This window comes from Sceloporus occidentalis, unplaced genomic scaffold (genome assembly GCF_023333645.1).
Source record: "Sceloporus occidentalis isolate IW3139 unplaced genomic scaffold, rSceOcc1.0.p SCAF_5, whole genome shotgun sequence".
In the NCBI taxonomy this organism is placed as follows: Eukaryota; Metazoa; Chordata; class Lepidosauria; order Squamata; family Phrynosomatidae; genus Sceloporus; species Sceloporus occidentalis.
Window position 1 is genome coordinate 187,925,867 of NW_028316985.1, and position 25,680 is coordinate 187,951,546.

The 25,680-nt window shown below is 46.7% G+C and overlaps 1 protein-coding gene across 1 annotated transcript in view; it reads left to right on the forward strand.

Moving 5' to 3' along the window:
• Positions 1 to 19,937, forward strand: part of LOC149313326 (homeobox protein EMX1-like) — a 34,935-nt gene extending 14,998 nt beyond the window's left edge. The window contains exons 2-3 of the mRNA XM_089527161.1: positions 9,304 to 9,488; positions 19,135 to 19,937. Coding sequence (XP_089383287.1) covers positions 9,304 to 9,488; positions 19,135 to 19,302 — 353 coding nt within the window. The 3' untranslated portion in view covers positions 19,303 to 19,937. The remainder of the gene's footprint in view (positions 1 to 9,303; positions 9,489 to 19,134) is intronic.
• The last annotated feature ends 5,743 nt before the right edge of the window (positions 19,938 to 25,680 follow it).

The following is a 25,680-nucleotide window of genomic DNA, read 5'->3' on the forward strand; positions in this document are numbered from 1 at the left end:
AGAGAAGGTTGGAATGGAGGACATGTCCTGGAAAAGGAGGACATCATCTGGTCACCCAGACATAGCTGTATAGAGACCCACCAGGACCCACCTTCTGAGCCACCATTTTGCACCACTTTCTCTTTCTGCCTCTGTTTCCACTTGGTGGGTCTTGGGCTCCAATTCATAATGATGATGATGATGATGATGATGATGACAGAAGCCCACCAAAAATGTGCTAAGATTTTCCCAGGAGGCTATTTCTGCCCCATGCGCCAAACTGTCTGGTGCAAAGGGAGATGGCTCCATTTCAGGAAATGTTTAATCTCAATTTGGGTTAATCATTTTTGAAACGGGGCATTCCGGTTTTGTCGTTGCGCCTGTTGTTCTCATAACTGTAACATATCTGGAGTTGAACAACAAGTGATCCAAGCATTTAATAAAGTAATAGTTGCACTTTAAGTACCTATAAAGTGCACTGGTGCCTTTTGCAAAGGCTCAGCCCCATCGGATGCACCAAAGGGATTGTGGATTGTGCAATTTAAGAGCACTGAACTAAAGTCAGAAATATCAAGAATTGGTCAGGGAAATACCAAAATGAGTTGCTTTTTAATAGGCGTTGTGGCACTGCTGTTAACTGCCTTTGAGTCAATCTGGACCCAATGCGACCCTATGGATGAGACCTCTCCAAGACCCTCTGTCCTCCGCTCAGGTCCTACACACTCATACTCTTGGTCTCTTTAATAGAGTCCATCCTCCATCTTGCTTCTGGCATTCCTCTCTTTCTACTTCCTCCACCTTTCCTAACATTATTGTCTTTTCCAACGGTTCATGCCTTCTCATGTTGTGTCCAAAGTATGGCAACCTGAGTTTTGTCATCTTGGCTTCTTCCAGGGAGGTTTTCAGCTTGATCTGCTCCAGGTCCCATTGGTTTGTCCTTTTGGCTGCTGTCCATGGGATCCTCAGCACTCTTCTCCAGCAACACATTTCGAAGGAGTTGGTTTTCCTCCTATCCTCCTTCTTAATTGTCCAGCTCTCACATCCATTCATGTCGTACATTCACATCCATACAACCTACCATCATACATAGGGAATACAACGGCTTTTACGAAAAGTGGATAACAAGAGACCTATTCCACAAGATCAGGGGAATCAAAGGAAAGTTCAAACCAAGGACCGGGACGCTCTATGACAATAAAAACAACACAATTCAAGACCAGGAAGGAATAAAAAGACGACTGATGCAATACACAGAAGGACTATATAAAAGAAATGGACAGAGTTAAGGACACATGGAACAAAGAGCCAAATGGAGATGAACCCCAAATTCTAAAAGGAAAAACGAGGTGGGAGCTGCAATAAGAGGAAATGGCTAAAACCAAATCACCCGGAAGAGATGCTATTCCAATGGAGCTGCTGCGATCCCCATTGACAGAACCAACCCTAGTGCCAACTAACATACATCAACAGATATGGAAAACAAAACGACCGGCTGGAAGCAATCAATATACATCCCCATCCACAAAAAAGGAGACACAAAAGATTGCAGCAACTATGGGACAATAGCACTGATCTCCCACGCAAGCAAAATCATGCCCCAAATTCTGCAACATCGACTCCAACCAAACATGGAGAATGAAGACTGACACCAACAACAAGGGTTTTTCTCCCCTTAAGAGTAACAGCTGTTGGAGGAGCAATGTCTGAAATCTGTGCAAGAGATGAATTACAAGAGATTAAATAGCTTAAACAAATTATTAAATAATCATTTAAAGCTTATTTGCTCCTTTTTAAACCTTTAAAATTATAGTTATTGTTTGTCAGCTTTGTTTTGCTGTTGAGCCTCCCTGGGTCTCAGGATACAAAATAAGAGAGAATGAATGAATGAATGAATGAATTGGAGTGAGGGAGTGAAGGAAGGAAGGAGGGACGGACGGAGGGAGGCAGGGAGGAAGAAAAGGAGAGAGAGAATGAGAGAGAGAAAGAGAGATCAGACTCTTAGGGGATTTTCCCCATTGCAAATGAACCATTGGGTTCCAACCTTTTCTATGCCCCGCAGCCCCAGAAAATGCTTGATTAATGAATGCAGCCCCTACAAAAGTAAGATCACATTTGAAGATGGAGTAGTCTAATTCCTAATTCCTAATTTCTGATCCACAAAAATTGAACCACATTATAATTCTGTGGGTGAACAAATTGAACTTTTAAAAAATTAGCTTTTAACTCTGCGCATAAAATGCAACTCTGTTTTTTTAAAAAATGAGCAATTATATTCTTTTATCCAGAACCAAAGAGAGACGACTCCGGACTCAGAAGCCGCTCTTTGTTGCATCCCCTGAAATCTCGACTCACACCCAAAGTTTGGACCAAACAAGCCAGAAACCAGAATCTACTTAACTCACAGCTTTGGAGTGGAAAAGGAAGATATAAATAAAGTGATCGATCGATCGATCAATAGAGAGAGAGATAGAGAGAGATAGAGAGATAGAGAGATAGATAGGCTAGAATCCTGTTGGTGTCTTTTGCAGGCATGCATTCCTTTGCAGAAGCGCTGGACATTTTTGCCCAGTGTGCAGAGGCTCCATTCATTTCAAGGCTGTGGAAAGAACATTGCAAATGAGGTGCCAAGGTGCATGGGTGCACATTGTGCATTGCACACTGTGCGTTGCAAATTTTACACTGGGTTCTGCAACGCTGTGTTTTACTAAGGAGGCTGTGTCACAAAACTGGCTTGTCACTCAATGGGTGTGCAATTGTGCTTTGTCTCCCAATGGTGGATCTCAGGCAGATCGTTTCTATGTTCTCTTCTTTTGTGCATTGCATCCAGGGCGATATCTCACTTGATGTTTTATGTCTCTCCCAAACCAACTGCCCTTTTGCAAGGAAAGCTGGAGTGTGTCCCTTTATACACACACACACACACACACACACACACACACACCAACCCCGCTGTCTGCCCATCCGGATGCATTCCCAGCCACAGCTCCATTTCTCAAACATGCTTTTAAAAATGTACCGCTCAGCATAATATTCCCTGTTTGCACATAAAGGCTGTAGATACAAACATTGGCAATCTCTGCTTTGGAAATATTATTCCCCCTCCTTCCGTATTTGTGTAATCTATTGGAAGAGCCTTTGAGAGTTACCTGGATGAAATCCACAACCCATTCGTGTCTCTGGAAAACTTCACCATTCTTTGGTTCTCAGCCACGGAATTTATTAAGATCCTTCAATACAAAGTTTGGTGACGATCAGGAGGAAAAACAATCCCTTTCCCAGGACCACAGTGTTCTGCGACTGATGCAGAATATGTGCATCGAGGACGTGAGACTCATCCGATTTATTTCCTTATTTGCAACCTAAATATCATTAACCCCTCCACCGTTTTGTAGTAAAGCGGCTTACAAAGTGTAAACATCGATATGCAATCGACAAATAACCTATAAAGCAACAACACTCAGCTAGTTATTAAAAGTGCAAATATGAATAACTGGAAGAATAGAGAAGTCTCGGTCCGCTGGTGGAGGCTGCATAGATTTGTGTCTTTAACCAGTTTTAAATGCTTTGATAGGTCCATTACATTTTTAAATAAAGAGAAAATGGTGAGTAATTGCACAAATGATTATCACACGCAATTGCGAAAATAAACTTATATCAGAAATGCATTGTCGCTGAAATCACAAAGGTTAAAAAGATGTGCATTGATGCTTCTTTGTGACCATTTTGATGGCGGGTTTTGTGTGATGTTGTGTGACATCGTTCCGTGTAATTACGTGATTTTCCCGAGATATTTGTGTGACAAACTCCTAGGATGCTATGATTGGATTTACAATCATCTGGATTTTCTTTTTGCTACTTTTTTTTATGATTTACTTTTTAAACTAGTTTTAATGTTGTGATGATGATGATGATGATGATGATGATGAATTACCTGATGTGGAACATCCCTCATTCAGGAATAAACTCTTATTTAGGAATAAACTCTCCCAGAACATAGCCACATCGCCCAAAAATCCCACAAAAACACCTGTCCCCCATTGAGTTCATTGCAGAAGCAGAGTTGCTCTTGTGGTATCAATGCACATGAATATGAAGTGCACACCTTGCGGTATCCACACATAAGCACAAGTGTGCAGCGCATGAATGCACATGTGCCTTGGCTTGTGCTTTCAGTTGCACATTTGGCATCTTGCTTCAGTCGTGAAATATCACCGTTCAGCTGCAGACTTGCGTGGCACAATGTGTAAATCGGCATGTCTGGAATGATGCTGCACAACCCTGAATGCAATGGCAACAGATTCCATTTTAATGTTGACCCTTTGTGGGTTTAAACTGAACAGTGTTTGTTGTAATTTGGAAGCATTCTGGAGACAAGATGAAATAGACAGTTAATAGCAATTATAAATGGAAACGGAAGAAGCATCAGGCCAAGTAGGGAGCAGAAGGGCTTTGGTGACGTTGGGCTGATAGGCATGGGCTTCGCTGCTACTCACAGCTTAAGAGCTGGAGTGATGCACCATTGCAACTCCAAGGGTCTTATGGAAAGTGAAGGCTTTCATAGCCGGCATCCATAGTTTTTTGTGGGGTTTTCAGGCTATGAGGCCGTGTTCTGGAAGAGTTTATTCCTGATGTTTCACCAGCATCTGTGGCTTTGGCATCTGCAGAAATCACTGGCTTGGAAGAGAGTGGGATATCTATCTATGTATCATCTATCTATCTATCATCTATCTATCATCTATCTATCTATCTATCTATCTATCTATCTATCTATCATCTATCTATCATCTATCCTGTGTGACCCTGACAAGGGAGGAGTGATTTCCATGTTAACCTGTATATTGTTCTGTTGTTGAAAGGCAAGGCCTCAGAGTGGGAGGATATGAAAGGAGGATATGTGTCTGTTTAATTAGAGATCCATTGTCTGCTGGGAAAAACCCTGACCCTGGATGGTTTCCATTAGCCTTTTGCTGGGTCTGGATACTATGAAGTGGCTGGGGTTTTTTTTTTTGGGGGGGGGTGTCTCTGTGTTGCAAGATGGATGCATTAAGTTCAAGGGTGCAGAAGCTGAACTGTGCATGTGATGCCACTGTGAATGAGAGGGCTCTTCCCATGACTTATGCATTCAGTTGGGCGTCTTGGTTCAGTTGTGCAATGCTGACCTTCAGTGGTGCATAGCTGGACTTGCCCTATGAGGAAAGACATGGGGAGATGCTGGGGATGTTCAGCCTGGAGAAGAGATGGTTAAGAGGTGATAGGATAGCCCTGTGTAACTCTTTGAAGGGATGTCATATTGAGGATGGAGTGAGCTTGTTTTCTGCTGCTCCAGAGACGAAGGGGCTATACCGGTTGTCACTTTGTGCTGCCTGTGCATGGGGTGAGGGCTGAGTGTCCGTATGCTCAAAGCCTTTATACTGCCACCCAGGTGCCATTTTGGTGCATGCCCTTCTAGATGGCATGTGCCATGATGATGCACCTCCAGAGCAGCACCCAAACAGCGCAGTGCGGAAAGGGCGTCATAACGCTGTGCCACAGCGCTTATGGCACCCCTTCCAGGCAGCTGCTTGGGACAGCTTATCTTTGCTCCCTCCAGGGAATGGATCAGTGCTGCTGCTTGCGGTTGCTGGGGCACCGATCCGGGGCAAAAAGGGGTGGCTACATGCCACTCATCTGTTTAGCCCCCAAGACACACAACGATGGATGTAAGCAACAGGAAAATAGGTTCCACCTCAACCTTAGAAGCAACTTCCTGACAGTAAGAGCTATTGGGAAATGGAAGATGCTCCCTCAGAGAGTGATGGACTCTCCTTCTTTGGGAGTTTTTACACAGAGGCTGGATGGCCATCTGTTCCAGGGAGGGCTTGAATGGTGAGTTCCTAGGGATCAGGGCCCTTTATGGGGTCTCTTCCAACTCTAGGATTCTGTCAATGCATAACTGCGCATGTGGGGATTTAGGCTGGGTCTAAATCCCAACTAAGGGTCCCAAGGGTCCCAACTAAGACAAGGGCAGTGTCCCCATAAAGAGAGCATCAGAGCGGACATGATGGGGAATCCACCTAAAGGTTAAGAAGAAGACTGTGGCTGTAATAGCTGTTTGGGAGGGGAATGGACTGTCTCTGATGGGATCAGAGCCCTGGTAGCGCAGTGGTTCAATGCCTGTACTGCAGCCATTCACTCAAAACCACAAGGATGCGAGTTCAAGACCAGCAAAAGGGCCCAAGCTCGACTCAGGCTTGCATCCTTCCGAGGAGGCAGCTAAAATGAGTACCCAGACTGTTGATCTTTGGAATAGCGGTATATAAATAAAACAAATTATTATTAATTATTATTATTATCTCCTTCTCTGGAGGCTTCCAGCACAGTTATTCCTGGAGGTTTCCTTCCAAACATCCTGTCCATTAGCATCCCAGTAACTTATGTATTCTGATATCCCAACAGCTTCAGACAGAGATCCACATAGGCATTGCCTGCCTTTTCTATAAGGTACTTTGTAGAGATTGCTCTTCCAGTCATCCCATTAGTGTGCGGATACCCTGAGCTAACCATAGACAGATTCAGGGTTTTTTGCTTTTCAGGGCTCTTAAAACCTTGCTGAGGTCCCATTAGCAGATGCTTGAGATGCTCCACCAACAAAGGGCTCATTAACACTTGCAACTATCCTTGGTATTCCATGTTTAGCAAACACAGGTTTAAGCCTAGTGGTCACAGCTCTTGCAGCCTTACTGGATAAACCCAATACTCCTGGATATTGAGAGCCAGTGTGGCATAGTAATTTAAACATTAAACTAACTGGTTCGATTCCCAGTTTGGCCATTGAAACCTACTGGGAGACCACTGGGTGAGCGTCAGGGGAAGGCAATGGCAAACCTCCTCTGAAAAAACCTTGTCATGAACCCCCCCCCCCCCCCATTTGCCTTAGGGTCACCATAAGCCCAAAATGGCTTGAAGGCACACAACTACTACTACTACTACTACTACTACTATATTTATATCCCATCTCTCTGGTTGGATCGAGGCGGCTTCCAGTGAGAATAAATACAATACAAAGTACAATAAAATACCAAATAAAACCCATTATCCCTCCCTTCAACGCAACACTTAAATTCCCAATTAATAATCGTAATGATAAATAATATCCAGTGGTAAACCATAAATCATTCGGAGCAGATTTGGGAAATCTTGCTTTGCTTGGCGTACAACTCACAATTATTCTTAAAAGCTGTGTTAAAAACAGAGCTGTGGAAAGTGATTTTTCCTCTCCTAATTCGCCATAAAGTTTGGGAAACCCAGGCTGGTTTTCTCTTGGTTAAATAGAGGAGTCCCATTGGATTAATGGTGGGATGCTGAGTGTTCATGTGGGTAAGCGACATTATTTAATGGCACTACTCTACCCAGGAAAACAATAGCATTTAGGCCATAATGTCCATCTAGGGAAATTAGGCTAGACTTGGGGATTATGATTGAATCATATCCACTAAGCAACTGTGACCCGCTGCAGCCGGCCGAAGGGGAAATTTAAATCAATTCCGATCCGCATCTGGTTCACACTTGCGCAGAATAGATTTATCCCAAAAGACACGGAAAACATCAGCGTCAAAAAGGCACGGGTTAAATGGGTCAAGCGCATTGAATCACATCAGTGAATTAATTCAAGTAGGAACCAGGGCCATTTGAACCACTTCAAGCCGATTTGCGATCCGGTTTAAAAGGTAGTGGGCATCAGGCCCCAATTAATCCTCTGCCAGCCCTATTACCAGTTGCTTTTATAATGTCCCATAATGTCTCTCTCTTTTTCTCCTCCCACTTTCTCCTTTTATCCTCATTTACTTCAATGGATGCAAACCAGCTTCAAACAAGCAAGAAGTTATTCTTTATTGAGGGAGGCTGGGCCTTTCCTTCCCTGGAGCCTCAGGCAAACGCAAACGGCTGCAGCGCCTCCAGTTTGCCAGTTCTCCTCCTTCACAACTTTTGCCATCTTGACCATGCTCTGATAGTGCTTGACCCCGTTGTGTTCCAGGGTCCATATGTGAAACGTTGGAGGGTGTGCAGCATTGCCAGGTTTGGGTCCCCCAAATCTTAGGGATGCTCTGCCCTTGCAACCCTGAGACCCCTGGAATTTGGGCCATAGCTGCCAGGACTGGGTTCATCTTGCCATGATTATAGTCCCCTGAGACCATGTTATGGATGCTACGTCTGTCTCCTGCAATGATTGTAGGGCTGTGTGTAGGCTTGCCGTTTGTCCCCGAAACCCATGACGATCCCAGATTGAAGGGTTTGCAAAACGTCCCTCCCAGCTGAGCTGCTTGAAGCAACAAACTACAAATCCCAGAAAGCAAAATTGATGGCAATATATAAGTAAGCAACAACTGAAATACAGTGGGACCTTGGTGTATCTGCCGGGGTTTGGTTCCAGGTCCCTCTTGGATCCTTGTCTATGCAAGTCCCATTGGAGAGGCTTCATAGGCAAATGGTGTCCCTTATATAAAACAGCAAAATCAAGGTTTGCTTTTGGGGATTGGTATATTTTCCAGGATATGCTGAAGCCAAGGCTGGTTGAATCCGTGGAAATGGGGTGTTGACTGTCTTGTTTAAACACACACACACACACACACACACACACAGAGTGAGCCTTGGGTCCCAACTTGGGAGAAAGGGGATAAAATTAAGTAAGTAAGTAAGTAAGTAAATGGCCACAAAGCCAGAAAAACCCACCCAAAATATTATTGACTTCTTCTTCTTCTTCTTCTTCTTCTTCTTATTATTATTATTATTTAGGACCATACATTTTATACAGCACTTTCCAGAATCATCAAAATAATCTAAAACCTGCCGACGGCATACAATCTAAACATCGAGGATAAAAACAATATACAGCAAATGGTCAGTTTTATCCCAATAAAATACAGTTTTAAAACTATAGGCATCACTAGTCTGGATTATCAGAACAGATCACTTTGGGATCAGAGGCGCTTCAGAGGACAGGAAATCCTGCTCTGCCTGTTCCTAACTGTGAGGCTGAAAGGTAGATATTTGGGAATAAAAAGGTTTTGCTGTGTGTATGTTTATGGGCACATATTTGCTAAGGAAGCTGGCCCCAGCATTTACTGCTTTGGTTTGTTGCAGTATTTGCTGCCTTGAATGGCAGAATGGGGCTGGACTGGATCAGGGCCCTTCTTGGGGTCTCTTCCAACTTTAGGATGGGTCTAAAAAGAGTTTTCAGTGAGTTCTTGACCATGTCCTGAGGGAAGTGCTGCAGGGATGGATGGCCAGTGATGCCCTTTTGCCCGGACAGCTTGGACGCTGACCTCTCTGCCCTTCCTTTTGCAGGCAGCGATGTGTCCCAGGAGAGCCTCCTTTTGCACGGCCCTTTTGCCAGGAAGCCCAAGCGGATCCGGACCGCCTTCTCGCCTTCGCAGCTCCTGAGGCTGGAGCGGGCCTTCGAGAAGAACCACTACGTGGTCGGCGCCGAACGCAAGCAACTGGCCAGCAGCCTCAGCCTCTCCGAGACCCAGGTGAGTCCGGTCCAAGGGACCCAACAGAGATGGGGACGATGGGGAAGACCACTGGCCCTTTCTTGGTGTAGAGCAGCCTGTGGGTCGCAACCCCTTTGGGGGTCGAACAACCCTTTCACAGGGTCACCTATGACCATGGGAAAACGCATGGTTCCAATGGTCTTAGGAACCGAGACACCGCTCCTCTGTCCATCTCTATGGTTGGGGGTCACCACAACATGAGGAACTGTATTAAAGGGTCGTGGCATTAGGAAAATTGAGAAGCACTGGCATAGAGGTTTTCCAAGCCATGGTGGCTTTGGAAGAACCTCGTCACTGGGTCATGCTAATGTATTGAAGGCAAAAATGTTCAGATGTGGCAATGGCTGCAGAAGCCTAAATTGGCTGCAGCTGGAGTCCAGAGCAGCAGCCGGACGCTGAAGGTCAACTGAGCCGGACTCAATGTAAATAGGCTTTGTCTTCAGTCTGAAGAGGGATTGGTGTCTATGGTGCATAGCAAGTTGTATAGAAGAGGCTGGGCTTAGTGGTCACCTCCAGGTAATTCTGTATATAAGCAAAACGCTGTGCTGTGGGATTGTGGGAGTGTGAGATAGTGTGGTGTGTTGGTTGGTAAGCCTTTTTCTATACTGGTGATTAGTTCGTGTTATTTGAAACAAAGCAATAAATCCCTCTGAGGAGTGAACTGCTGGAGAGTGATTCTTTGATCTAGCAGCTTTTCTCAGGCATTCATTCTTCCAAGCAAACCGAAAGCTTGTGTTTGGAGCTTCGCTCTGGTCCTGTGTTGGAGAGATAGCCGACGTCTTCATCCATTTGCCACCGGACCGGAATCACTGGCAAGATTCATCACCCAAATAACAGGTCGAACCCAAAGGGGCCTCTCTGGTCCATTGCTGCTCAAGATGGTGGTCCATGGACCAGCCCTGGTCCATCTGCTGGCAGTCGCTGGAGCATCTCTGGGAAGGAAAGAAAGGCTGGTAGTCTTTGGGTGCAAATATGGTGGCAATGTGGCATAGTGGTTTGAGTGTTAAACTTTGGCTCTGAAGGCCAGGATTCAATTCCCAGCTCAGACATGAAACTCACTGGTTGGCCTTGAGCAATAAGTCACACTCTCTCAGCCTCAGGGAAGGCAATGGCAAATCTCCTCTGAACCAATCTTGCCAGGAAAACCCTATGATAGGTTGGCCTTAGGGTCGCCATAAGTTGGAAGGCACACAACAACAACAGCAATTGATACGGTGCATTTGGGGAAATGGGTGAGGAACTGGCATATTGGGAGCATTTTTATCATGCACTGAAATGGCAGAGACAGTGTGCCCCCAAATTAGCCCCCGGTTTCAGGCAGAGTTGCCAGGTTTTCAACACAGGAATCATGCGCAGCTGAAATACATGCCATGAAGGGATGGCAGTCAGAACGGGGCTATCGACAAGTTTGTCTTCAGCCAAAATACGGTGGGAAAGTATTGCTTTCATTTAGCTGAGTTGCTGTTCTCTTTGACATTAACAGACTCTTCTTTTACTTCCGTTTATGTAATGTTATGTCTAAATGTGGGATAAGGGTTGTGTTGTTGGAACAAAAGAAAGAAATTAACATACTGTCCGTTGTGGTTGCGTGTCTTCAAGTCACTTCTGACTTATGGCAACCCTATCACAAGGTTTTCTTGGGAGGATTTGTTATCCAGAGGAGGTTGAGAGTATGTGCCTTGTCCAAAGTGACCCATTGGGTTCCTATGGTCAAGCAAGCAAGGACTCCAGCCCCGGCTTCATTTTGACCATCAGAATCTCTTTTTTCTCAGCGTCTTTGGACAGTTTGCACTTTGCTGCATTCTTGCAAAGGCCCTTGAAGCATTCCTGTTTGTCTGCTTCGTGAGTCATGAAATCCGTATCACCATTTTGGTGCCTGCGCCGCCGCCCCCAGCGCCCCCGGGGGGTCTCCTCCGCCGCGTGCCCAAACCCCCCACTTTGGGCTATTTTAATTCAGAAAAGCATCTGTCCCAGAGAAAACCATCTATCAGTCTGGCTGACTATTTTGCAAATGTCCCTTAAACACATTAGACTCTCTCTCTGCTTTGATTTTCTTGCTCAGACTAATAGACTCAAATGTGGATGCGTCTTTTAAAAACAAAACACAGCCAAGCCATTCATTTTAAACCTTTCGGTCCTGTCCTTTTGGCCTGTTTACATGGCAAAATCGTGGTTTGTCTCCCTCGTGTCCATCTCTCTTGCACTTTCGCCCGCAAGCGACAAAATCCCCAGGCAGTTCATCATGAAACAGATGCGAGTTTTGATGAGTGTTGGATGGACTTGCAGAAACTTCTCTTTTCTTCTGCCAAAGTCACTGGCTGTGAGCAAAATGTAAAATCAAATCAAATAACCATCAATCCATGCCCTTATAAACTAGACATTTGCATTTTATTACTGTATTTATTTCCTTTATAAGCTTAGCATGAGATCTTGTTGATGTGTTATGGATAAGTAATTTCCCTTATGGTGGGTGTGCATTTCCTTGGCAATGGCCTAATACCTGCATCCAACCCACAGCTGCATAAGCAAAGTGCTGCCAGTGTCACAGGTGTGGATGCAGTTGCGTAGTTCTGGATGGCGTTTAATCACTCAGTGCTTGCAATTTCCCACTTGGTTCATTGGGATGGCAGAGACATCCCCTGGGCATTCATCCTCATGGCACAAATGGGCAAAAAGAAGCAAACACAGGGCAGACACATCATGGTCAAATGGGATCCGATGGCTGCAGAGCAAATGGTTTGTGTCCTGGTAACCTCAAGGCTGGACTTTTGCAATGAGTTGCACCAGTTTTGCCAACTTCAGTTACTGCAACGCAGCAGACAGATTGGTTCCTGGTGCATCTAAGAAGGATTGTTGTTGTGTACCTCCAAGTTGTTTCTGACTTATGGTGACCCTATAGTGAACCTATAATGGGGTTTTCTGGGGCTGAGAGAGTGTGGGTCGCCCAAAATCACCCAATGGGTTTCCGTGGCTGAACGGGGAATTGAACCCTGGTCTCCAGAGCCATAGTCCAAGGCTCAAACCACTATGCCATGCTGGCTTGTTAACATCATTCCACTGGCTTCCAGTTACCTTTAGTTTCTTGGCAAGAGAAAGTGTTGGCTGTTACTTTGAAAGCCCACATGGTTTGGGTCCAGGTGACTATGGGCTCTCCCCTGTTTATTGTCTATCTATTCCTGGGATAATGGCACTTTAATCCCGACATCATCTGAAAATGTTAATCGCGATTGCGCGATTTTCACAGCATCATTGTTTAAACTCCCCCCTCCCCAACTTTCCCTGTGTGATAAAGTCCTTAAGACTGGGAAGATCATGGATGATGGATGATGATGATTCAAAGATATAGCCGTGTCAGTCTGCAAAATCGGTATGTAGAGAGAGATCTTGTAGCACCTTGGAGACTCCCTGAAAGAAAGAAATTGGTGGCAGGAGCTTTCCTAGAATAAAGTTTGCTTCCTCAGATGCATTTAGATGCAATGATAATAATGATAATAATATGTAGAGAGATCTTGTAGCACCTTTGAGACTAGAAAGAAGGGAGTTCACAGCAGGAGCTTTCCTAGACTTACAAGTCCACTTCCTCAGATGCATTTAAATGCAATAATAATAATAATAATAATAAGTAGAGAGCTCTTGCAGCACCTTTCAGGCTAACTGAAAGAAGTTGGCAGCATGAGCTTTCTTGGACACATGATGCATCTGATGATGATGATGATGATGATGATATATGTGATTCTTTTGTGCAGAAATGGTCCTGTTTTTTATTGTGGGATGCAGTGAGGTGTTAGCAGCAAATGTTGGCATGTAGTCCAAACTTTGGGAAGGCTGGCATGTCCTTAGGTTTTGTAATAGTGTTACCTGGACAGATATGGGACTGGGGTTGCATCTGCGCTGCAGAAATAATGCAGTTTCCATCAGTGGATGCTCAAGTCCCAATATTTACAATGGTGTAGCAGGTCCCTTACATAAAATGGCATATATATATATATATATATATAGAGAGAGAGAGAGAGAGAGAGAATATTTTCATGTTGTGGATGCTTGAATCCCTGGATAAAGATTCTGTGGATTCAGAGGGCTGACTGTAGTTCTGCTCTGGATGGGGCTGACCCAGAGGATTCCAGCCACATTTGGCCATCCAATGGCCAGTTTCTGGGTCCTTGGAGGAGAGGGATTTCTGTGGCATTGCTGGTTGCGTTGGGAGTGAAATGGTGCAAAAGAAGGAAGGATGAATCATAGAATCACGGACTTGGAAGAGACCCCAAGGGCCATCCAGTTCAACCCCATTCTGCCATGCAGGAACTCAGGAAGGCTAAGGCTTTGGGTAATCGGTGTCTCTTTCTGCAACAGCACCAAAGCACCAGCATCATCTGGGATCCTGTTGGTGTCATGCGCCTGTGCACCTTGTACACAAATGCTTGTACTTTCTTGCACTTTTCAGAACAGACACGTCCAGTTCACTGCTGTGTAAGCAGCATATTCTGCAAGGGCCACTATTTCACATGTAGTTCTCAGGTGGAGTATAGCTTCTGGCAAAGCCTTCAGTGTGCCGCCACATTTCCTCAGATCCTCTGCCCCCTTATTATGGACTACTTCCATAATACATTTGGAAGATATGCATCTGGGCCCCAGTAAGAATTCTCCAAAGCGTACTGGATGCTTCCAATGTGCATGAAGTGCTCCTTTTTAACATCAGACATTTCTGATGCACATTGGGCCCCTCTTATGCACACTGAACACTCTTGTTGCACTCCAGCATTTCCTAGCTGGTGTCTTGATGAGCTCCTCAAATGTCCCAGTGTGCATCGGTGCCCATTGCTAGTGGCAACCATCATCATCATCATCATCATCATCATCATCATCATCATCATCATCCTCATCATCACCATCACCATCATCACCCCTCCTTTCTCGCTGATTTGAGGTCTGTGGTCTTCAATATCCACAGAGGAGTGACCTCTGTAATTTTCAATGGGGCATGCCCCTGTGACACATGCCCCACTCAAGCCTATAGGGCTTGAATATTGGCTCCATTTTTGTGGGAGGGTGCCGAATGGATTCCCTGCGAAAACGGAGGTCCAACTGTATCATCATCATCATCATCATCATCATCATCATCATCATCATCATCATCATCATCTCCTGCCTTCCTGTAGGTACAGGGACTCAAGGCAGCTAATAGAGTTCCTTCCTTCTTTCCTTTTCACAATGTACCTATGGATATGTAAAGTTACAAGATGTAGTCCATGATGTAGAATCTCAGCCGCGGACAATTCCTTTGGTTTTAATTATCACTTCAGTAAGAGCGGTGCAATTATCAATATTCCCCTGGCCATTCTGAGAAAGGCATTTCGTGGCAAGAGGGTTTCTTTTTCTGTACCAAGCCATACAAAATAATAATAAGCCACCTCCACCCTCCAAGCGCTTTGTCTGACCCTCCTCTTGGGTCCCCTTTTCCTTGGGTTTTCCTGTCTCTAGGGCTGAATTCAGCCTCTGCCAAGTTTGCCACATATTTGGTGAACTCTGCATGTGGCCATTTGGGCAGATTCTGCTTCCAAAGCAGCTTTGTTGGAAGTCCGGCATGTGCCGCTGAAACAGCTCTGGGCATCTCCAACACCCAGCAAAGTGGCCGTATTGGGGGAAATGGTAGCCCACTGGCCTCGTCCCCTGTAATGTCCTGAGCATTGCCTGCACACATCCACAAAAGTGTTCCTTAGGGAAGGAAAATGCACTGAATGGCTGGGCTGAGCCTCAGATTTGGGGCTGCAAGTTCCTGCCAGGTTGTTGTGGTCCTCTGCCTGGATTGCTTGCTTGTTTGCTGGAGTCACCTATTAAAATGGTCTGGAACCCTTTTGGTGCTTTACACATGTGTAAGTCCATAACTTCTGTGGCACAGAGAGTGTGTTCAGCTCAGAGCTGCGCAAGCTCCTGTCCACAAGTGCAGCCGTGGCCAGAGTGGCCAGATGTCCTAAGCACAAAGGAGGACAAGGCGCTGCAAAATGTCAGACGTTCAAGAAACATGTGGGACATTTCCAAATAAAAGCTAAAAACACTAAAATAAATCTGTGCTTCTTAGCCATGCTCAAAACGGGGGGCATTTTGGAATTCCTCTTGAATAGAAAGTTGAAATGTAGGGCATGTCCTAGAAAAGGTGGACGTCTGGTCATCCTGAGCATGGCACATGCAATTGCCCCTTCTTGAAAAGTGTGTTGTTCTTTATCAGTGTCTCAGTTGCAGAAATGCTCACTCTGGGTATGTGAAGGGCTTATGGGGCCCCTCTCCTCTCCTGTGGCGCTCGATGGGTCCCCTTGAGACCACCTTTTATCTCAGATATCTAAATTATCTACATTACCTTTTATCTACATTTTTGCAGCCACCAGGATTGTCCCTGACAATTCGAGATACGTGGTTTTACACACGGATTTGCACATTGGTGGGGATAACAGTGCTTCATTAGTGAATTGCAATGTTGCACAACTGAATGTACACACACAATTATTATTATTATTATTATTATTATTATTATTATTATTATTATTATATTTATTTGTATCCCGCTCTTTTCATAGAATCATAGGGTTGGAAGAGAGCCCAAAAAGGGCCATCCAGTCCAACCCCATTCTGCCATGCAGGAACTCTCAATCAAAGCATTTCCCCAGAACTGGGATCAAGTGTGCAACTGTTTGCAATGCTGCAGCGTGTGCCACTCCATTTCCACAGCCTTGCGCTGAATGTGAGCATGTTGCATTGGACAAAACCATGTAGGAGAACTTACTCACATGTAAGACACTAACTGGGTTCTGGGCCAGATGTGCGGCACAACCAGGGCCAAACTCCAACCCCAGCGTACGCAGGATCTCCGACACAAAGAAGCATTGCCTTTGAAAACAAGAAGAAGCAGGACGCAATCTCGTAAATCTCTCCGAAGGCGCCGCGTGGCCTCAGGTGTTGTGTGAGGTTTCGCATCTTCAGGTGCGCAGGAGGCAGCTGCGTCTGGGGAAGAAGGTGTTCAGGCGACGGAGTGAGAAGGGAAGAGTCCCAGAAGAGGAAAACCACAAAGGGATTCTGATAATGAGCCAGAAGAAGTGACATGGTTCTTCATGCAAACAGAGTTGCAAAAAATACCCATCTGACGGCCGTCCACAAAAGGAGGAGGAAATGCTTTAAAGAGAAGGAAAGGTCTCTTGCACAAGACCCTGGAAGGCTTTGCTGTGCAGCATGTTTTCTCCGTCTCTGCTGTTCTGCTCCTTCGAGTCATTTCCACTTTATTTATTTTTAAACTTTATTTTTATTCAAACATTTGCAAATCTTTCCAATAATGTTCATTAGAATTTACTTAATAACATAAAATGCTACCCATGAAACACTACTTCCTCCAAGTCTCTTGCAAGGCCATCCTTTCTCCCTGACCAGCTCTATTTGAATGTATTGTTCTTTTATCCTTTTATGATATAAACCCATAGTAGTCACAAAGTTTTCTACTCGTGGGATGCAAGGGGTTTTTCTTCCCCCTCCAAGGTCCTCTTATTTCCCTGTTATCCTAATACTCTACCTATAATTTAAATACATCTATCCTCGCAAAACCCATTTACCAGAAGCCATTCTGTCTCCATTACATTGATGTCCTTCTGATTGAGACGAACCGTCAAAATACCCATTTCCATCATTTCTGATCATTTTAGCAGCCAAGCATCCATTCTGGAAAGGTCATTATTTTTTCCACCTTTGTGCTTCCAAAAGTCTTGCCGCCGTTGTCTCATAAAGTAAACTTCTCCGGTGTTTCCTTTCTACATGAAATGGGATCTTATTTAACAAGTCATTTCCAATTTATGGTGAGGCTAAGGTGAAATTGTCACGGGGTTTTCTGGACTAGGTTTACTATTCAGAGGAGGTTTGCCACCGCCGCGTCCCTCGGAGGCCGAGAGAGTGGGGCTTGCCCCCAAAGTCACTTGGGGTTTCTATGGCAGAGTGGGGATTTGAACCCTGAACTCCCAGTCTCAGTCCAGCAATTAAATCATTGCACCTTGTTGTTGTTGCTGCTGCTGCTGTGTGTCTTCAAGTCGTTTCCGACTTGTGACAATCCTATCCTAGGTTTTCTTGGCAAGATCTGCTCAGAGTAGGCTTGCCGTTGCCTTCCTTTGAGGCTGAGAGAGTGTGACTTGCTCAAGGTGACAAAATTGATTTCATGGTTGAGCTGGGATTTGAACCCTGGTCTCCACAGCCGCACGCCAATGCTCAAACCGCTATGCCACACTGGCTCAAAACTTTATAAAAGTTATCGGTGTAAAAAAGTGTAAAAGCGATTGATTAATTCATTGTAAAAGTTTATGCAATTATTGATCATGATCAAAGAACAACCAATCAATTAAGTTGCAGGGCCAGAATCCTGTTGGGGACTTACAGCTTCGTCAGTGGACTTACATTTGTGGGAATGCGGACTGGGCAATTCAGTAATGCCGGTGTTGTGTTACTGTGTCGGGGACCTTGCAACGTGACCGATGCACAATGGGACTGACGCACATTGGTCTTGATGTGCATCAGTCCCATCATGCTAGAGAGCCTGATGTGCATTGGGAGACTTTGCCAGCTTCCTTTGCAGTTCACTGACAATGTCTCTTAGCACCTCTGCTACTTAGCTCACTCTGCATAAAGCCATGCAATGGAGACTGTGGCAGGGAATTCTGGCCAAAACGATTTTTAAGGGTGGAAATTAGAATATAGGACAAGGTAAGAAAATGAAAAATTCAGACTTAGATGCAGCCCTTGAGCCGTTCCACAAAAGTGGATGGAGCCTCCCTTCCTTCTCCAATTCGGTGGCGGCCATATTGTGGTCAGCGCTAACATGACTTGGCAAAAGGCCATTGTCCAGGGGAAAGTCTTCTCCTCATCCAGAGAAGAGGGCATGGAGCAATGGGTTCAAACTACAGGAAAGAAGATTCCACCTCAACATTAGGAAGAACCTCCTGATGCTAACAGCCGTTCAATGGTGGAAGAGGCTGCTGCCTTGGAGGGTGATGGAGGCTCCTTCTTTGGAGGTTTTCAAGCAGAGGATGGATGGTCAGCTGCCCCAGGAAGGGCTTGGATGGTGTCTTCCTGAATGGCAGAACTGGGTTGGACTGGATGAGCTTTGTGGGTCCATTCCAACTCTAGGATTCTATGAGACTTTTTGCTGGGCAATGGAGGCCCGAGTCACATTAGCATTGACCACAATATGGCCACCACTGAATCAGGGAAAGAAAGGAGGCTTCATCCACGTTTGTGGAATGGCTCAAGGGCTGTGTCTATGTTAAGAGGTGATATGATAGCCCTGTTTAAATATCTGAAGGAATGTCATGTTGAGTATGGATCTTGTTTTCTGCTGCTGCAGAGATTAGGACCCAGAACAATGGATGCAAGCTATAGGAAAAGAGACAGCCCTTTCAGATGTTGAAACAGGGCTATCATATCACCTGTTAACCTTCTCTTCTTCAGGCTAAACATACCCAGCTTCCTAAGTTGTTCCTCATAAGGCTTGGTGGTTTCAAGACCTTCCACTATTTTGGTGGAACACTCCATCTTCTCGACATCCTTTTTGCTTCTATGATCTTTTCCTGACCGCTTGTCCCTTTTTTCCTGCTCCATCCAGGTGAAGGTCTGGTTTCAGAACCGGCGGACCAAATATAAGCGGCAGAAGCTGGAGGAAGAAGGGCCCGAGTCGGACCAGAAGAAGAAAGGCTCGCACCACATCAACCGATGGCGCATCGCCACCAAGCAGTCCAGCGGAGAAGACATTGACGTCACTTCTAACGACTAAGGAGGGATTGCCATGGATGGAGAGCCACAGGACACACCGCTGCCCCAAGGACACTGAGAGGGATGGACCGGGCAGGATGACTATGGACTCTGGAGAACTGAATGGGGACACAGTGGCCGGCGCCAAGTGCTCTGCCCCATTGCCAGTGGTGGGACCCTTTCTATGGGGCACGCGGGAGGGATGCCCGCTCTCGGACATGGCATCTCCAAGCTGGACACTTTTGGTGGTCCTTTGGCCCATGGGGCAGCCTGTGGGGACAGAGATGTGACTGACCAGGACCTGCGGAGGCAGAAGACTACAGGAGGACCCCCAAAAACCAAGGGGAGCGGACCCTCCGTCCTGCGGGTGCAAGCAAATAAACATATCTACCAAGACCTCAGCTGCAAACACACTCCTTTTGTCTTTGTTGGGTTTGGGCTGGATGATGATTAATATTAATATTATTATTATTGTTAATGGCAACAAACAAAAGGGAATACCTTTCCCCCCGTTTTTAATTTATTATTTTGTGTCTGTGTTTTTGGTGTGCGACCATGTACCTGTTCCCTCTTGTCGTCGACACAGATAGCTGTAGTCTGTGTGTGTCTGTGTGTTGCGTGGGTGCGGGCAGGTATTACTCTGTGTGGGAATAAAACAACCGACAACAACCTGGGTTTGAAATACGTTGGCGCCTTATTGCGTCTGGGAAAAGGAGGTCTTTTGCAGGATGTCGGGAGGTGGCGCGTCCCTTTGCACCTGTCCCAGGTGGGCTTCCTTCCAGGCCTTTAGAAGATGGCGGCAAACATGGCTGCATGCAGGCATCCCCTTCTGATTTGGAAGGGACAGTCCTGACCCGTCCTCTGCCTTCCCACTTATAATGTCCCAGTTTCTCTCTCCTCTTCCCACTTTCCTCCCTTTGCCTTTGGCTTATTTCCATTGCTGCAAACTGAGCTCAAAGAAGACTGAAATCCATTAAGGAAGCAGGAAGAATCTTGCCCTTCCCAGGATGCTCAGGCAAAAGCAAAGCGCTGCAGCCTCTCCTAACTTGTCTCTTCTTCCTCAGTAATAGCTTTTGCCATCTGGACTACCCTCCGACGCAGCGTGGCCAGATATCCTCCTTTTCCAGGACATGTCCAGGAGGAATTCCCAAATGTCCTCTATTTTGAGCATGGAAGCATGATTTTATATTTATATTTGTGTTTTTAGCTTTTATTTTGTAATGGCTCACATTTTGTGGTCCTTTACGGTTAGGACATCTGGTCACTCTGCTCTGATGTGAATCCTGGGCACCACAATTCAAAAAGGACGTTGAGAAACTGGACCGTGTCCAAAGGAGGGCAACCAAAATGCTGAAGGGTCTGGAAACCATAAAGCCCTATGAGGAGAGACTTTGGGCGCTGGGATGTTTACTCCCCAGGTATGGCAGGTATGCGAGGGGAGTGACAGCTGAGGGTGGCTTCACACCTGCGCTGGGGATTGAATGTCCAGTCTGAGGCCATTTCAAAACAGAGCGGCCTCCCCTGGCATCCGCATAAGTGCCCCAGGATGATGATGGATAAAAGACGGCAGCACTAAAAGGCCTGGGAATCTCAGACATGTCAGCCGAGAGAGGTTTGAGAGGCAGGAAGGAAGAGGGCCATCATCATCATCATCACACCTGAAAGGGCTCAGGTGGGTTCACAGGTTGCCTCTCGGTCCTCCTTGGACCTTTGGGTGGCAGAGGACCTGTCCAGGAGGTAACCAATGGGGTGATGGGGGAGGCTGGAGAAAACCCCAATGATGGGAGGGAATTGTGGAAAGGCTACCTGGAGACCCCAAGAGAGACAGCAAGTCCCCTGAAAGCAAAGGGGTCACGTGGTGGAAAGAAGGGCCCAAATAATAAGAGCAAAGGGCTCACCTGGAGGAAGAAAGGTTGAATGGAGAGGCAACATGTCGATAAATGCAAGAGGTTAAGTGGGTCTACTTAACAAGACCTCCAAAGGAGGAGATTCCACCATCCTCTGAGGAAGAATATTCCATGGTCGAACAGCCCTTACTCTCAGGAAATTCCTCCTAATGTTAAAGTAGAATCTCTTTTCATGTAGCTTGCATCCATTGTTCCTTATCTTATTCTCTGGAGCAGCAGAAAACAAGCTTGCTCCCTCTTCAATATGGCATCCCTTCAAATGCTTAAACAGGGCTATTATCATTTCACCTCTTAACCTTCTCTTCTCCAGGCTAAACATCCCCAGCTCCCTAAGGTCTTCTGCATAAAAATGCTGGCTGAAATTGTACATCTGCCAGTGTCAAATAGAAGCTGGACCTGGGCATGACAGCCTTGTCATCTTCTTGGACTCTAAGGAGAAGTCCTTTATGTTGGAGGCATCGCATGGGGCTTCTGGAGGCCCCATTAATCATGGAGGCCAGTCCTGTTGTTGTTTCACTTCAACACACACACACATGCACACATAGATACACACTTCTGCTAAATACCTTTAAACTGGCACACAGCTCTTCTCCCCAAATCTAGGTAATGATTACGCTTTTAATTAGTTATCTAGGAGGGTAAAAGAAACAACCCCTTTGGTGGGGAAATGGTTGTCCAGGGATGTTACTGGTTGATTGGCCGAGCGGTCAGCCAGGCCAAAAGTGAGCTCAAAGATTAACAGGGAGCATCTCAACCGACCAAGAGTCCATGGGGTGGGAATGTGGGGCCAGGGCAAAATGCCAGGGATTGGCAGTGTGGATTAAAACCCATTGAAGGGGTCAACTTGCCTGTGTTCACCAAGAAAAAGCAACTTCCAGAGACCTTGGGGAATTCTCCTTTGGGCTTGGTGAAGTCAGGAAACTTCCAAGCCTTAAGAGAAAAGGCTTACGGAGCCAGGAATTCCTTCCGTCCTTAGATTTCCAGCATTGCGCCACCTCAAAACATCAACCGAGCATTTATAAATGCAGTTTACACGCCCAAAATAAAAGAGCAAAGGGACTCAGGCTGTGCAAACATAGCAAACAGAAGAGGAGTTTTAAGGGTGAGCGGTTTGCATTGTCTCACTCTCTGCAACGCTAGACATTTGGGGACTGGAGGAAAATTTCATTTTGGGGGGAGCAATAACCTCATCTTGCCCTCGCCTCCGTAGCGGCACACGCTTGGTGCTCAACAATGAGTCACAGGCAAACAAGACCAGAATGGTTTAGACGGATCATCTTTTATTCCAGACATTTAGAAGTGTTACATAAAGTGTCGTGATCAATAAATCTATTGAGGAAGTTAAAAAGACGCTGTGCACGTTTCAAAGTTGATTGACGTTTGACACGAGGTACCCGCACTCCGAGAGAGAGCGCAGTCGCCATCTCCAAAATGGCTGGAAGACAAGTGACAGTGCAAAGGAGCAGACCCCCCCCCCCTTGCCTTCCCTTGAGAGTTTCCCAATTGTGGCTGGAGAAGGGCAGCCATAAGGTGCGTGGCCCTTGGAGTGGCCAGGTAGCCTTGTTGGAGGATGCCCAGGGAGGCTCAGGCCCTGGGCAAGCGCCTGATGTGGGCATCTCTTCTGCCTGAGCCGGTCAGGGCCAAGCCGTGCCCTTGAGATTTTCTGGCTTGGGACGGAAATCCCAGCTGGTCCCTCAAGGAGGTATCTCCTCAGTTGTGAGGTGAGGTCCTCTCTCCAAAGACCGTGGGTGTCTCCTGGCCCCTCTGTCCAAAGGCCACCTTCCCCTGTGGACATTGGAGAAGATGGCTCTTAGGATGAGGGCACCAGGAGTCACTGGACAGAAGAGCCCAAGTGGCGCAGGGTGGGCAACAGAGAGGCAAGGGGAGTAAGACCTCCAAGTCCCACCCAAATCCTGGGAAGGAGTTCTCAGTTTAAGAACCAGGTGGAAAGCAGCAGCAGCAGAGCAGAAGCCCCCTGTCCTCCCCCAAAACCATTCCAGGCCTCCATCGCTACAATGCAAGCTGCCTCCTTGCAGACATTCAAGACCTGCCTTCTGGCCCCTCATCTCAGCCGTTCCTCTCCTATTTTTGCTTGGAAAGGACATTTATTTTGGCCCCACTGCAAGTGATCCCTACTTGTGGCGCCCCAGGAGGGAGGGAAGAGCTGCTGGACCCATGTGTGTATGTTCACAAGCACTAATGCTGCTGCAACCCCCAGCAAACAAGCTCCTTCACATTACACAGCCACAGCCCTAGGACCCCTCTCACTGCCTGGGATTTGCAGTTTAGGGTGGGATAATTCCCTGGTGTGCTGCTCCAAACTACATACAGTGTCAATGCTTGCTGGGAGAGAATTCAAAGTCCCCTCCACCATATGACCATTTCAGGCAACACAATCATAGTGCTATGATTCCACTTTAAGTGCCGCGGTTCCCTCTAGAGCTCCTAGTGCTTCCCCAAACTACAAGGGACCAAACCAAGTCTACCAAAGCTTACGCTACAACTTCTTTCACACAAGTAGTTTCAAAGGTGCTACAAGATCCCTTTAAGTGCAAATCCCGATCTAAGGTGCAGCCATGGCAGCTAAAGTTGGCTCAAAGAGTTATAACGGGAATATGGACATATTGCCAGTTACACCTTTAGAAACACAACACTCTTGCAGAGGCCTTTGCCACGCTGACCAATGCCCTGGCTGGTCAAATCAAGGGGAGCTGGTGATGCCATCAGAGTCATAGAATCATAGAGTTGGAAGAGAGCTCAAGGGTCACCCAGTCCAGCCTCTGCCATGTCCTCACAGGACACCTCCTGGGCAATGGCTTAGGAAGCCACTAACCTGGATGGCTCTCAATGTCTCTTCCAACTCTGATTCTATGACTCTTTTGCCTTTTCCTCCTTCAGAGAGAGGTCTGGCTGGTCCTACAAGAGCCAACCTGCCCTCTTTGTGCTGCTTGATGTTGCGCATGGGAGGCAAACTGGAGCGATGGAGAGAGGAATGTTGGCACTGCCCTGGGCAGAGGGATCTCTGCAGGCACAGATTTCCCACACATTGCAGCATTTGCAACACAGGGGAGCAAATGGGTGGGCAAGACACTTGGCCAGAATCTTGTTGGTGACAAACCAGGTGCAAGTTGCGCTACGCACACAGAATGGCTTTTTTGGACAAAGTACAAAGGACGTGCATGGCAGGGGGTTGGACTGGATGGCCCTTGTGGTCTCTTCCAACTATGATTCTATCTGATTCTATGTCCAGCTGATGGTGGCCAGAGCAGAGTTCCACCCGTGGAACCATGGCAAATGCACAATAACGCACCTAGAGTAGTGTGCCAGTGCATACTTCACAGGGCGGACTACCTCTGTGCCTTGCACAGTACACACTGTGGTGTCAGCTGCACGCATTGGCTGTATATCAAAAGTTGTGCAACAGTGGTATTCACGTGGTGCTAAATTAGGTCCACCTGTGGATGTGGGCTACTGCAACCAGTGGCCTGCAAGTCTCTGAGGATCTCACCATACCTTGCAAGGGAACACAACCAGGTGGCATGATGGTGATGGTGGGACTCAAGCCGGTCCCCACCCAGGACAAGGTCCGACAGTGGCCTTGAGTGGCTTGAGTCCCACCACCACCATCATGGCACATCATGGTTGTGTCCCCTTGCAAGGTGTGGTGTGGTCCTCAGAGTCTTGCAGGCCATTATTTCTCAACACAGCTCTCCTTTGAGGAAGAAGTGTTTCGCAAGCCATTACTTCCCATCCTCCATACTTCTCCCTGGAGGAAGAATGGGACTTGGGGGGCACGAGGCCAAAGGGAGGAACCCCAGCCCACTCCTCCTGGGAGTGGAGAGTTTCCCTGGACACCTGGCCCCCTTCCAGCCCGGTGCGAAGGCCGGGGAGGGTCCAGGGTCCTTGGCCTCCTCGTTCTGCTACAGCACAGTCCTCATTATTTCTTAATTAACATACCCAAGAAATCAATTAACTGCTCGGCTCCTAATTAAAGGCTGCATGAGATGATCATCTCATTATTATGAGCTGCGGAGGTGAGCAACCGACGTGGCATGGGCGCCTTATTTCGCCCCCGCCTTTCCTTCCCCAATTATGGGAAATGATAAAACACCAAAGCGGCCGTCGCCGTCGCCGCTCTCGCAGATCTGAGGCTCCTTTTGTACATTAAGAGAGTAAAGAGAGGAGGAGGAGGGGGACAAAATTAATTAGCTATTAGCAGACACATTGCATGAAGGGCTGGCCCAGGGAAGCTTCCCCAAAGCCCTTGGAGGATGGGGTGAAGTGGGAAACCCTCCCCATAAAGTGGCTCCAAGCCTAAGAGAGGCTGGTCATGGTTGGGCTGGTGGTTCTTCCTCTGGCTTTGGACAAGGCTGGACAATAGGCGTAAGTCTGGTGGCTGAAAGGCACCCCTCTGCACAGAGGCCAGAGGATGGGTAACCCAGTGAGAGGGTGTTGGTTGCCCCAAAGAAATGCAGAATTTGGGAATGTCCCTC